This window comes from Ursus maritimus, unplaced genomic scaffold, assembly GCF_017311325.1.
Source record: "Ursus maritimus isolate PB19 unplaced genomic scaffold, ASM1731132v1 scaffold_20, whole genome shotgun sequence".
NCBI classification, from domain to species: Eukaryota; Metazoa; Chordata; class Mammalia; order Carnivora; family Ursidae; genus Ursus; species Ursus maritimus.
Window position 1 is genome coordinate 40,969,777 of NW_024424453.1, and position 13,256 is coordinate 40,983,032.

The window sequence follows — 13,256 nt, forward strand, 5'->3', positions numbered from 1 at the left end:
AATAATGGTATATGCATACTATAGAACACTACGGAGGGTTAAAAATATTTCTAAGACAAGTTAGTAAATGAAAAACACCAAGAAATTGAAGATATATGGGATGATAAATTTTATGTAAACCCACACAACTTGAACTATTTTTGCAGGTAACTATTTATGGGTGTAAATACATAGGAGAAGATATGAAAAGGAACATACCACATGATAATAGCTGTTACCTATGGAAGAGGTGTAGGACCAACTGGCAGGGAGAGTTTAGCTTTTCTCATTTAATATGAAGGTCTGTATTTAATTAAAAATGAACTTTAGAAATACAGAACTGACACCCTTCTTCTCCATCAAGAGCCTAAAGCATAGTCATCTTTTTAAAAATGCAAGGTAGATTATTATATCACTCAAAACCCTCCAATGAGGTTTCCATCTCACTCAGGATACAGTTCAAAGTCTCTACTCTTATTCTTCCTTACCACAGTTGGTCTCCTCTGGTAGGCTGAACAATGGTCCACCAAAAGATACCCACATTCTAACCCCTGGACTCTATAACTGTTACTAAATACAGCAAAAAAAAAAAAAAAGAAAAAAAGAAAAAAAAACAGTCTGAAGATATGATGAAGTTAAGGACTTGGAGATGGGGGATTATATTGGATTATCTCAGTGGACCCTAAATGCACACTATCCTTCTAAGAGGGAAGCAGAGGGAAATTTTACACACATACAGATAAGGCGATGTGATAGCAGAAGAGAGAGGCGTGGCCCCAGTGACACTGATTATGGACTTCCAGAACTGGGAGTGAATAAATTTCTGTTCTTTTAGGTCACCAAGTTTGTGATAATTTGTTACAGCAGACACAGGAAACTAATATACCCTCTTTACTTCTCTGACCTCTGTCTTGTTCATTCTGCTACAGGCACAATGTCCTCCCTGCCATCCTTTAAACATGCCAAGCTCACTCTCACCTAGGGGAGCCTGTGCAGTTGATGGTGCCCTCTACCTGGAATGTAAATCACTGCTTTCCAGAGAAGCTTATACCAAACCTTTCTAGTCACTCTCTCTACTGTTATCCTGACTTGCTTGTCTTTCCGGCACTTAACAACCTGCTATATTTGAGTACTTGGGGTTTTTTAGTCTGTCTCACCCTGTGACAACAGGGATTTTGTTTTGTTCACTGCTGTATCCCCAACATCTTGAGCTGTGTTTGTCACACAATAGGTGCTCAGTAAATATCTGAATGAATGATGGAAGGACTAAACAAATAAGCCTCATAATATTAACTATAATTAATACTGTTCACCAAATAGTCATTATCAAATTAGGAAAAGAAGGGAAAGGAAGACAGCATCCTTGTGCTTCTGTGTTCTGTGTACTCCAGGTATACACCGGCAGCCTCCCAGTTAGAAGTAGGACTATGAGGGTCTGTGCTCCTTGATCGAGCAATATCCTTTATTAAGGCTCAGAGAAACGCAAGTGGAATCCTGTCTGTAGAGGATAAGAGCTCAGAAAGCTCAGAGATCGGGGGCTTAAAGGGAGGCTGGACTTAGATGTGGAATTCTTTATTTGTTTTTTGGTTTTTTTTAGATGCTGAATTCTGTGAGAGTATGCAGAGTATGGAGAATATATTAGAATGTGGAGAGTACATTTTAAAATTATACTCAAGACTTCAGATTAATACATTTAGCATCTTCAAAAACACCATACAATAGATTTCTGGTAACTTTTCAGTGACAAAGATAAAATTAACATGTGTAAGTCTTAACTCCATCCTATGAAAATCACAGACATTAGTGTGCAAAAGAGGGAATGAGAAGAAAATCAGTAAAAACATCAGTACAGGTAGCCTCATCCTTTGACACACCTTAATACTCAACATTCTTCCTCCCATGTCTTCACATTCAATTTAGTGGGCAAACATATATTTTGTTTCACTTTTCCAAAACGACAGGGTTCTTTCCTCTTCGCAAAAGGTGTTTCGGCTGTATTTGGAACACTCAATCATGATAAATCTTCAGTCTTCCAAGCCAGAGCTATGAAATCATGTTTCTCTGAGCCTTGACTATCTCTAAAGGTATCTCAGTGGGTAGGCTTCCCAGGTCCTCACTTCTGCTTCAGACCAGAACACTTTTCCTAGTTCAGAAACCCAGAGTAAGATTTAATTTGGGGCGAAAAATGAAAAAAAAAAAAAATGAATGAAAGAAAATCAACAACCTGGACAAAGGAGGTTTTGTCATCATTTCAGTGCCAGTCACTGGGGCAGAGGGTGCTAGTTGCCACACAATATCCATCTGCCAATACTTTATTTACAGAATTATAATTTATTAGGGATGGCAATGCATTAGCTAAAAGAGTACAGATTCCAGCCTCCCGTGTAGATAAAGGAGGCCAAATGACTAAGCTTTGTGTGAGATTCCAAGGAAGGCTGCTTTAAGAGAACAGGCTCAGAGTTTCCTTTTTGTTTTTTCTCCCTTTCCTCTTCCTGATGCCTGGTCTGCAGATATAATGGCTGGAGCTTTAGCAGCCATCTTAGACTATGAGATGTAACCTGCAGAATGGACACCATGTATGCCAGAGCCAAAAGACAGAAGGAACCTATGCCTCTGATAATGTTTCAGAGCTTACGACTAGCATCAGACTGCCCACCTCAATAATTTCTTACATGAGAAAATAAATCCTAAGCCACTGGGGTCACAAATCCCATTACTCAACAGCCCACTCTAACCTTAAATGATCCATTCATTATGCCTTTAATACCACTTATTTCGCTATATATTTGAATTTCCTCCACTTATGACTGTAACTCTTTCAATATCCTACTATTTTTGTGGAACAGTACCACCCAAGAGAACTTTCAGCAATAATGGAAATAATTCATATCCACACTTTTCGACTGGGTTGCCACTAGTCAATTGTGGTTAATGAGTACTCAAAATGTGTTGACTGTAACTAAAGAACTGGATTTTTAATTTTTTAAAACTTAAATTAATTTAAATATGAATATCTACATGTGGCTAGTACTACCCTGTTTTATAGAACCTTTGCAATACCCCCTTGTTTTTTCATTCTGGGAAATCTCATTTACTTGCACAGTTTTACCTATCACTCTAAAGTGTACTTCAAGGCTTGACCTCTTAACAGAACTCTAGGCCTACATTTTCACCTGGTCCAGATAATGGCCAGCAGGTACTTTAAACCATTTCCCTTCAAAGCCTGTTCCTATTGACTGCTCTAATCTTCTAGTTGCCTGAATTCAAAACTGGACAGTCCTCCTTGACATTTTCCTTAAGCACAGACAATGCCCTGTCACATCAAATACACTCATCAACTGCAATCAGTCTGTATTCTATCACCCCAATAACTCACATCCATTTTCTCCCCTGCTGTCACAATACCCTGTTCATCCTAATTCCTCTTGTGGAAATTCTATTACTACTGTGTTTCAACCGTTCTCTCCTTGGACTCTTATTCTTGTTCATCTTACAAGTTAGTGCTAGATCAATCTTCCTCAAGCACACCTCTGATGTCACTCACTTGCTTAAAGCTTCGATGGTTAATGCTGTTGAATTAAGTAATCAAGAATAGTTGACTTCCCTGAGCAATCGCTTTATTTCCTCCTTGCTAATGAATACAGTATATTGTAATGTTAGCCTTCAACTAAGACATGTGCATCCTCCTAATTTCTTTGGTCCTTATTTTCTATTTCAAAACTTTGTTAGAAGTATTCTTTGTTCCATTTTATCGCTAGTTCTTTTTGGAAAGATTAAAAGTGTAAGATAAATTCAGTGTACATTTCTCTGCCTGAAATTCAATGTCAACCAAAATATGATTTCAGCCTACCTGATCTCTCACTACTGTTTTACCCACTCCTTACACTACACACTTAAAGCCAGACTTTATTACTCATTATTCCCCATATAGAATCTGTAACTCTTCTGCCTCCATACATGCTGTTCACTACATTTGGAATAATATCCCTGATCCCTGCCTTAATAAGTCCTCTGGCATCTCAGGTTATTATGCCAACTCATCCTTCATAACCTTTAAAAAAAAAAAAAGTTGAATCTTTTACTGATTTTCACAATACCATTCTATCAACCCAATGTTCTTTCTTTCCTACTTAAAATTCCATTATAGGGCTTTTAAATTTTAAGCGTGAAAGGATATATAGACAAACCTCAAAAGTCATACTCTGATGTGAAGTTATAGACGGCTTAAACTACCCCTATTTTCCAAATTTGCTACAAAAAAAGCCACGTATTACCTTTATAATTAGAGGGAAAAAATGCCAGGCAAATGTCAACAGGGACACTACTAACTGTGTCTCCCCTGTGGGGCTCAGCTGAATGACTCACAAATAAAACATGCTTTGGTAAGTACCTGTTAAACACGCGTTTATGTCAGGGATCACCTGAAGGAGCACAGTACTTTAATGTGGACAGGGCCATTGTGATCACATATAATAAGCATTCTTATTTTATAAATAGTAAAAAAACTGTTAATCCAAGAAGATGAAGAATTGTCTCAAGGTTACGACAACAACAAAAAAAGAACAAACCCAAATCACCGACTTTTCTTGAGCTCCTTAGAGTTCAGAGGTCAAACTGTCACCCTGAAATCTGGAGAGACAAATACAGAGAATCTCAGCCAAATACACAGAATCACAACCAGCCATCTGCTATATGGAACAGAAGACACTGGAGTCATAAATTGGTAGAAACACTTAAATGATAATTTCGACAAATTGCTGGAGGCTGCATACGGACTAGCTTGAGTAAGAAACACAATCTTAGGAGGGGTTCCTAACACTTTTGAGGGTTTTCCCTCCAAGAATCCTACCAGGTTTTCTAGGTAAAGAACCAAAAAAGATCCCCTCATAGCTCTGAGAAGAAGAGGAGAAGATTAAGAATTGCAAAGTATGCCCAGAGCGTTCTTTACAATTAAGGCCTACTTTTCAGGGAAAAAGATTTGACCAGAGCCTTTTCTGAAGTGAAAAAAGGAACTTCCTTGACCCTAGCCACCTCTAGCCTTCCTATCTTGTCTATAGGGGGGAAAAGTTAAGAAGGACTTGGGAAGGTCACAGGCCTGAGGACATAGGTCCACTAAAGCACTGAGATTTAATCATAAGATTACAGAGGGTTTCTGCTCCCCTGTGCCTTACCTCTATACCAACAAGGCTCTGGTGTAACAACAATGGAGTCTGCTAAAAGATGCAGACTCTATTTAAGGAGGAGTTTTTAGAAAAGCCCAAAAGACAACAGGGGATACAAGGAGAATACCAGAGGAAGTCTGAAGCTTCTGACACCTACAGCTAACATTAAACATAGCCCAACTCCTCGTTAAATGGACACAAGACCTTACATAAAGGGCCTATTCACCTTAGCTCCTACTATCCAGTACATCATGTCTAACTTCCAACAAACAAATACAAGATGCGTTAAAAGGCAAGAAAAAACAGTCTGAAGTGATAAAGCAAGTATCAGAACCACCCAGATTTTGGAATTAATAAAGAATTTAAAATAACTATGATTAATATATTAGGTGCTCTCATGAAAAAAGTAAACAACATGTAAGAACAGATGGATAATGTAAATAGATTTTTTTAGTTTGTTTAGAAGCTTTAAAAAAATCTAGAGGAAATGCCAGAAATTAAAAACACTGTAACAGAATGCCTTTCATGGGCTCATAAGTAGATGGGACACAGCCAAGGACAGAGTCAGTGAGCTTAAAGACAGGTTAACAGAAACTTCCCAAACTGATAATCAAAGAGGAAAAAAAAAAGAAAAAGAAAAAAAGAAAAAAAAGGCATAGAACATCCAAGAACTGCAGCAGAATCTCAAGATTCTCTATGGGAGACATCTAAGAACTATGGGAAATTGAGGCAGAGACAGATGTAAGTAAAACAGGATACTTCCATTTTGGAATAGCAGAAGGAAAAGAGAGAAAGAAACAAAAGAAATATTTGAAGCAATCATGGCCAAGAATTTTCCAAAATTAATGAGATTCCAAACCACAGATCTAGGAAGCTCAGAAAACACCAAGAAACTACACCCAGGCATATCTACTCAAATTGTAGAAAACCAAAGACAGAGAAAATCTTGAATAAAGCTGGGGATGGGGAGTGAGCTGGGGGGACGCAGGGAAAACCTTACCTAGACAGGAATAAGGATAGGAATTATAGCAGACTTCTGTCATAAACAATGCAGGCAAGAAGACAGGGAGGTAAAATATTTAAAGTGTTGTTGAAAGAAAAACCTCACCAACCTAGAATTCTATATCCCAGCAATATTATCCCCTAAAAAATATGGTATTAAGAAATGACTTAGATAAAAGCTAGTTACATAAAAACTCAAAGTACAAATGCTAACATTGGAAAAATTTAACAACAAAAATCCTAAGACCATTAATGATAACACACAATTATTGGTTGATGAATGTGGTAGGTACTGTTCTGAGCCATTTACATGTACTATTTCATTTATTTTTAAAAATCATCCTATTTTCAAATGAAGAAGCTGAGGCACAGAGATCAAATTACTTGCTCAGTGATGCACAGTAAAATGGCAGAGCTGAATTTATTCCCAGGCAGTAAATAGTAGTGGGTGAGGAAGAACCATATACCAGTAAATACTCTCTCTTTATTAGCCAAAGTGAATCAATGGTTTAATCATATTGATTAATCTTGAATGTGGTTTCTGTCTAATTCACATTAAAATTCACTAATAATACTATCATATGTTCTACACTCTTACGTTCTACTATACCTAAAAAAAATTCATATACCAATGATTAAACTGTAAACACATACTGAGGTTAAAAAAAAAAAAAAAGATGTGTTAATAGATGTGTCAATGAGGTACATGCAGTAAAATTTCACTATTGTTGGACTTCCTAAAGATCAAAATAGAACTGTTAGAATTTTATGATGTATACAGCAAAAGCCAGCATTTCAGTGTGTCTCTTTAGCAATGATGTATATTTAGCAATGAATGATTATATAAAGCCACTACCTTTATCCAATTTTCTAGCTCTAGATAACTTTTCTTGAGATCTCCTTTTTAGTTCTTGGACTGGAATACAAGCCAGTGCTTTCTCCTGGAGAGCAAGGTTCTCATAGACCAGCACATGCTGAATGTTGGACCGGAGAACTTTTAGAATGACTGAATCAGTAGTAACCTAATAGAAAAAAAATATATTGATTAGCTTTTCTCCATATGCGACAAAAATAACACATAACAGAAAATGGTTTCATGAAGAGGATTGTATGGATTCACTGAAATATAATACTCAAAGCCTATATAATATTAGTTTTAGGAGATACCCGTATCTGTGTCACCATCTAAGATACATCCATTCTTTCCCTCTGAATATATTATTGAGGATATATTTAAACAGAGATACGCTAGATTCTTGATTACAAGTTTGGATCAAGATAGTGCTCTGAGGGGCACCTGGGTGGCCCAGTCCGTTAAGCGGCTGACTCCTGATTTTGGCTCAGGTCATGATCATAGAGTCCTGGGATCAGGCCCTGAGTTGGGCTCCACCCTCAGCAGGGAGTCTGCCTGAGGATTCTCTCTCCCTCTCCCACATGTACCGCACATGCACCCGCACGCTCTCTAAAATCAATCAATCCCTCCAACAGAGTGGTTATACAAACCAAAAAAAAGTTTTCAAAGTAATTCCAAGGGCAGAGGAGCCCCAGGATCCAGAGCAGAAAAGGGCCTTGGATGGAACATTAGTGACACTGGCTGGGCTCTGCAGGAGGAATAGCTAGACATCCCCCCCTCCCCCAATCATTCCTTCTCAACAAAGAAGATGCCTCTGAGAAGTGAGGGAGGCTGCTTAGATTCCCAAAAGGAAAGAGAGACGTCCAAGCTCCGAACAGTTGCTTTTGGTACAGGCCATCTTGTAGCATGTCCTACCCTTCCCCACAGTTGCTAGAAGCAGATGCTGCATTCAGACAGGCTAGCAGGAGCTCTCAGATTCACTGGGTCTGCAACAACCCATACTGTTGCGAAGATACACTAGAATCAACATCAGAAAAACTAACACTGTAGCCATAGCAGCAAGTCTATCTTCAGAGATTTGACAGTATACCATATTCAGAGAAAGACAACTATGGATCTTGGAAATTAAAAATTTAAACACTGAAATAAGAAAGTACAGATGGTGTCAAACAGTAGAATAAACATAGCTAAAGACTGATCAATTAGAAGACTGAGCCAAGACATTTCTGAGAATGCGGCACAAAAAAACCCAGACACTGAGGATAAATCTAAAAGTTTCCAAATCCAGCTAACAGGAAGTCTAGAAAGTAGAAGAGAAAGAATGGAAAACAGAAATTTCTCAAAGAAATAATGGAAACAAATTTCTGAGAGTTGAAGAAAGAACCAGTATGAATGCGGGGATAAAACAAGGCATATAATAATGACATTTCATTAACAGTTAAGTAGAAAAACAAAATCCCAAAAGCCTTTTATGAATCAGACATCTTGTTAGAAACAATGAAGCAAAATCTTTGAAATTCTGAGGGAAAATGATAGGGAACACAAGATTCCTACCCAGCCAAACTAATATACAGGAGGGTAGAATAAATACATTTTCTGATATGTAGCAGTATAAAAGTATATCGCTCCCAAATCCTATCCAAAAGAATTCTTAGAGAAGTTACTGTCCCCTCAAGATATAATATAATCAAAGTAAATAGACAGATCACCCAGGAGTAGAAATTGAGATAAAAGCAGCAGGAGTTAAAAAAATAAACTAGTAAAAGCTAAGTTCTGATTATTACAAATAATCATAATTGAAAAGCAAAATCTCAAATTTTCTCATAAAGAAGGTAGCAGGGAAGGGAGCAGAAAAAGAGTAAAAGCTTTCTGAGGTTCCTGTCTTGTTATAAGATGTTAGTAAAAAAATACAGAAGTAAATATCTGCATTAAAAATTTAAGGGCAATAATAGAAGACTAAAAAGAAGATATTTATCTTTCTAACCTTTAAAGGGAAAATAATGGAAGAAAACTGTTCTCAATATAAGACAAAGAAAAAAGGAAAAAAACAAAAGCAAGGACACAGGCAACACAAAATAAGATGTCAGAAATAAATTCAAACATATTAGCAATTATGGTAAATGTGAATTGGTTAAATGTGTATATTAAAAGGTGGACATAGATTAATTTAAAAAATAAAAACCATTACCGAAACTGCCTTTAATGTCTAGGACTTTTTAAAGCACTGGGGATGGGTGCATAAGACAGACATGATTACTTTATTGTCTAAGAGAGGGAAAGGCATTAAATAATGACAAAACCACCATATTAAGTCAACAAATATTTGTGTATAAATGTGTGTGTGTGTGTGTGTGTGTTACATACTGAAAAAATAATGGTGACCAAAATAGTCGAGGATATTATCCTCGCAAAGTAGTCTATTGATACAAACTAATATTGGCACAACAATGTTCATTTACTCAAACATTTAATGAGCCTTTATTATTTGCTAGGTACAGGGGATATAATGGTAAGTTAGATAATTTATTCATAGGTATAAGAAGAGTAAGCAAATACAGAGAATAGTGACACCGTACAACAGGGGTTCTGAACCTAGAATTCCCTGAAAAAATGTTATTTTTCATATTTGTGGTGAAGTACTAAGGATGAGAAGCTAATAGGAAAGGGAAAAGGCTAATTCCTATCGGAAGGAACAGCATATAGGTAGCTGGGGAGTGTGTTTACGGGGACATGCTTAGGAAATGTAGGATCAAAGAGTAAATCAGGATGTCGATGGCATGAAGAACCAAGGGGAAATGGTGGAGAGAGAAAGCTGAGGATGAAGCTGAGTTGGTAAGCAGCTAGATCTTTCTGGTCTCTTTCCATTCTAATAAGAAGCTATTAAAGATACTTAAGCAAGGGAGTAAAACCATCAGATTTACATTTTCAGAATATCACCCTAGCTATAGCTAGAGAAAGGATGATCCAAGGGGGGCCTACTGCGGAAGTCTGAAAGAGCTGGTGGCTTCCACTAGATGGTTTAGCAGGAGTAAAGGGAATAAAAAGAACTTAGGAAATAGGATCATCAAGTCTTGGTGACGTAATCGTGGAGTCGGGGGCAGTTAGAAAAGTAGAAAAATACATTAGAAATGATCTGTGGATTATGGGGCGCCTGGGTGGCACAGCGGTTAAGCGTCTGCCTTCGGCTCAGGGCGTGATCTCAGAGTCCTGGGATCGAGCCCCACATCAGGCTCCTCCGCTATGAGCCTGCTTCTTACTCTCCCACTCCCCCTGCTTGTGTTCCCTCTCTCACTGGCTGTCTCTATCTCTGTCGAATAAATAAATAAATAAATCTTTAAAAAAAAAAAAAAAAAAGAAATGATCTGTGGATTTTGAGTGAGCAACTAACTAGGTCAATGGTTGAACCACTTACAGCAGAAGAAAAACCAGGAAGTGACTGAGCTAAAGAAGATGAATGGTCAAGTAAAAATGAACTGAAAAAAAGTACATTAAATTTAGCAGCATGGAGTTCTTTGATGATCTTAGGAAGATTTCTAATGGTGTTAATAAGGAAAACAAGTTGTAAGAAACTTAGTTGTGTAACTGTGTCCCAAAGTGGCCTGAAGAGTACTAAAGCAGCTGCATGAAATGGTCTACTGGAAAGTGTACAGAAAATATTAGAACTATTTATTTTTTTTGTCAAAAAAATAAAGCAATTAAGTTATAATAACATTTAGTATTTGGGTGATCAGTGGCTAGCAAGCTAGCCTGAGGAGAGAAAGTACCACAAAGTACAGGGGGGCTAACAACTGGCATGTTCACTCCTACTACTACTCTTATCATATTACATGGTTTTGCAATTCCTATGTGTCTGGCTAAGTGAATTTACAGATTATGTTATATAGTTTTCACTAATGAACCCTCAACCTGGCTGTAAAAGATTACAAAGACTGGGGGCACTTGGTGGCTCAGTTGTGAGCATGCAGCTCTTGATCTTGGGGTTGTGAGTTCAAGCCCTGAGTTGGGTGTGGAGATTACGTAAAAATAAACTTAGAAAAAAAAAAAAAGATTCGAAGACCTCTAGGCATGGAAGCTAATACTAATACTGCAAGTTCACATAAGCAAAAAGAAATGGCAGGGCTAACTCATCTACTTTTTTAGTATGAGCCCTTCAACAGCTAATTTTAATGCCAAAAAAATTAAATAAATCACAATCTACTTAGAACTGACAAAGTTAGCCCCCTAAATTCAAAATTATCAAGACGATTTAAAAACAGATTTATATCTAAATTCATTTACATTCACTTCAATGATATATATATGTATAATTAAAGAATTTTTTTTAAGGTTTTATTTATTTATTTGAGAGAGAGAGAGAGCAAGAGAGAGAGTACAAGCCAGAGAGTGAGGGGAGGAAGAGGGAGAAGCAGACTCCCTGCTGAGCAGGGAGCCTGATGCAGGGCTCGATCCCAGTGGGATCATGACCTGAGCCGAAAAGCAGACATTTAACCACCTGAGCCACCCAGGTGCCCCTCACATCAATAATGTCATTAATACATTTAAAAATTAAAAATATTATTTAGTCGCTAGCTTCTGTTAACATTATTTCCCGATATGGTATAATGACGTAATAGTACATGTATATAATTTACAAACAAAAATATATATTGAAAGGCTATGCTCAAACATTTTACTGATAGGATACATAATTAAAGAATGGAAGCTTATATGTGAGAAGTAAAGATACAGTGATGAGTACAGGGAGCTTTTCCGGAAACTTGCTGTGAAGAAATGAGAACTAGAGGACATATAGGATCCAGGGATATTTGTATGCTGGCTTGTTTCTAAGATAGGAGAGTTTATGGGAAAGGTTCCTAAACATTAGGTTACATCTAGGAACCTGAATGTCCAGCTCATTCTGATGCCAACAGCCTAACCTTAGATGAAAACTGGACTAAAGCAAGGTTTAAAGGCCAATGAGAAGAATCCCCAAGAAAAGAGGAGGTTCAAGACTGCACAAAGTCCATGTGAGACTCCACAGTGAACAGAGGAGAAGGGATGCAGGGATAAAGGAGGAACTGGCTTTTATTAAGAGCAGACACGTTTCCCCATTTACAAAAGGGATGAGTTTTACAGATGACTGAAGAAACTTACTGAAGATCTAGTGATGAGAAATCCAGGGTATTCCCAACAGAGAGGAATATGCTCCTCTGCCAGAACTGATACAGAAACATACAAAACAGGTCTCCATTTTTAAAGAATTCTTACAAAAAGAAGGCACAGTTATATTTTTTGTTGTTGTTCTTAAACATAGGTTTTCATTTAACCTATGAAGGTAAAAACTCATCCAGAGAATTTTTATTTTCAATTTGATACTTCCAATCTGGAAATTACCTCATTGGTTGTGGTTTTTATGGCACTCAAACAATCCTGAGCAATTTATTTTCTTGCCTTACTTCTTCACATAGTCTTTGGCACAACTCTATAAACACTAAGTGATAAAAGCAAAGTCCGCCGGCTGCAAGGTGACTACCGCAGCTGGGCAACCAGTTAATTGCCTGAGAGAGCTGAAGTTATTTGGAGTACAAATAGAAGTTCAAAAGTGCAATCTGTCTGTTTTAGGTCAAAAAAAGTGGTTTGCTTCACTGATCATACTTGGATTTCAATTATTTTGGTTTCTAATGTGAAATATATTCAAGACCCTTTATAAGAAAAAATGTATAATATGTATATTTTGTCATATCATGTCATACAACCTGTGGAAGCTGGATTAGCAAATTTACTTCTTTAGTAAAGGACCAGTCTTCCTTCTACCTTTATGTAGCCTTTTGCTTTTGTGCCTTTTAAATTTAGAACCTGTTTTTAAACATAAAAGTTCTGTTTAATAACTTTTTAATGTTAGTTTTAATCAGCTTGAGACTTCAATCACCTTATTTCTTACAACCCCCCCACTCTTTTTTTTTTCTATTTATAAAAGTAAATGTTGTAAGAAATTCTCAGGAAATACTGAGTGGTATAAATAACATGGAATCACCTGTAACTTCACCCTAAGATAAAATTATGGCTAAGATGTCTCGGTATAGCTTTCCAGACTTTTAAAAAATGAACATATTTATGTATGTGCATTTTTAGTAAGAAAATTGAAATATTATATACATACACACAACATATATTGTTTAATTTTAGAATTCTCAGTTTACCATTTTTCCCCCACATAATAACTGTCTTAATGCCAAAACAGGCCACATCATTTTTTTTTTTTTAAAGATTTTATTTATTTA

The 13,256-nt window shown here is 36.9% G+C and overlaps 1 protein-coding gene across 2 annotated transcripts in view; it reads right to left on the bottom strand.

The window, feature by feature from the left end:
- NGLY1 (N-glycanase 1) overlaps nucleotides 1-13,256 on the bottom strand; it is a 59,175-nt gene that overhangs the window by 26,309 nt on the left and 19,610 nt on the right. For both annotated transcript variants that reach the window (XM_040636880.1, XM_008709352.2), the window contains exon 4: nucleotides 7,000-7,165. In XM_040636880.1, the coding sequence (XP_040492814.1) occupies nucleotides 7,000-7,165 (166 nt within the window). The remainder of the gene's footprint in view (nucleotides 1-6,999; nucleotides 7,166-13,256) is intronic.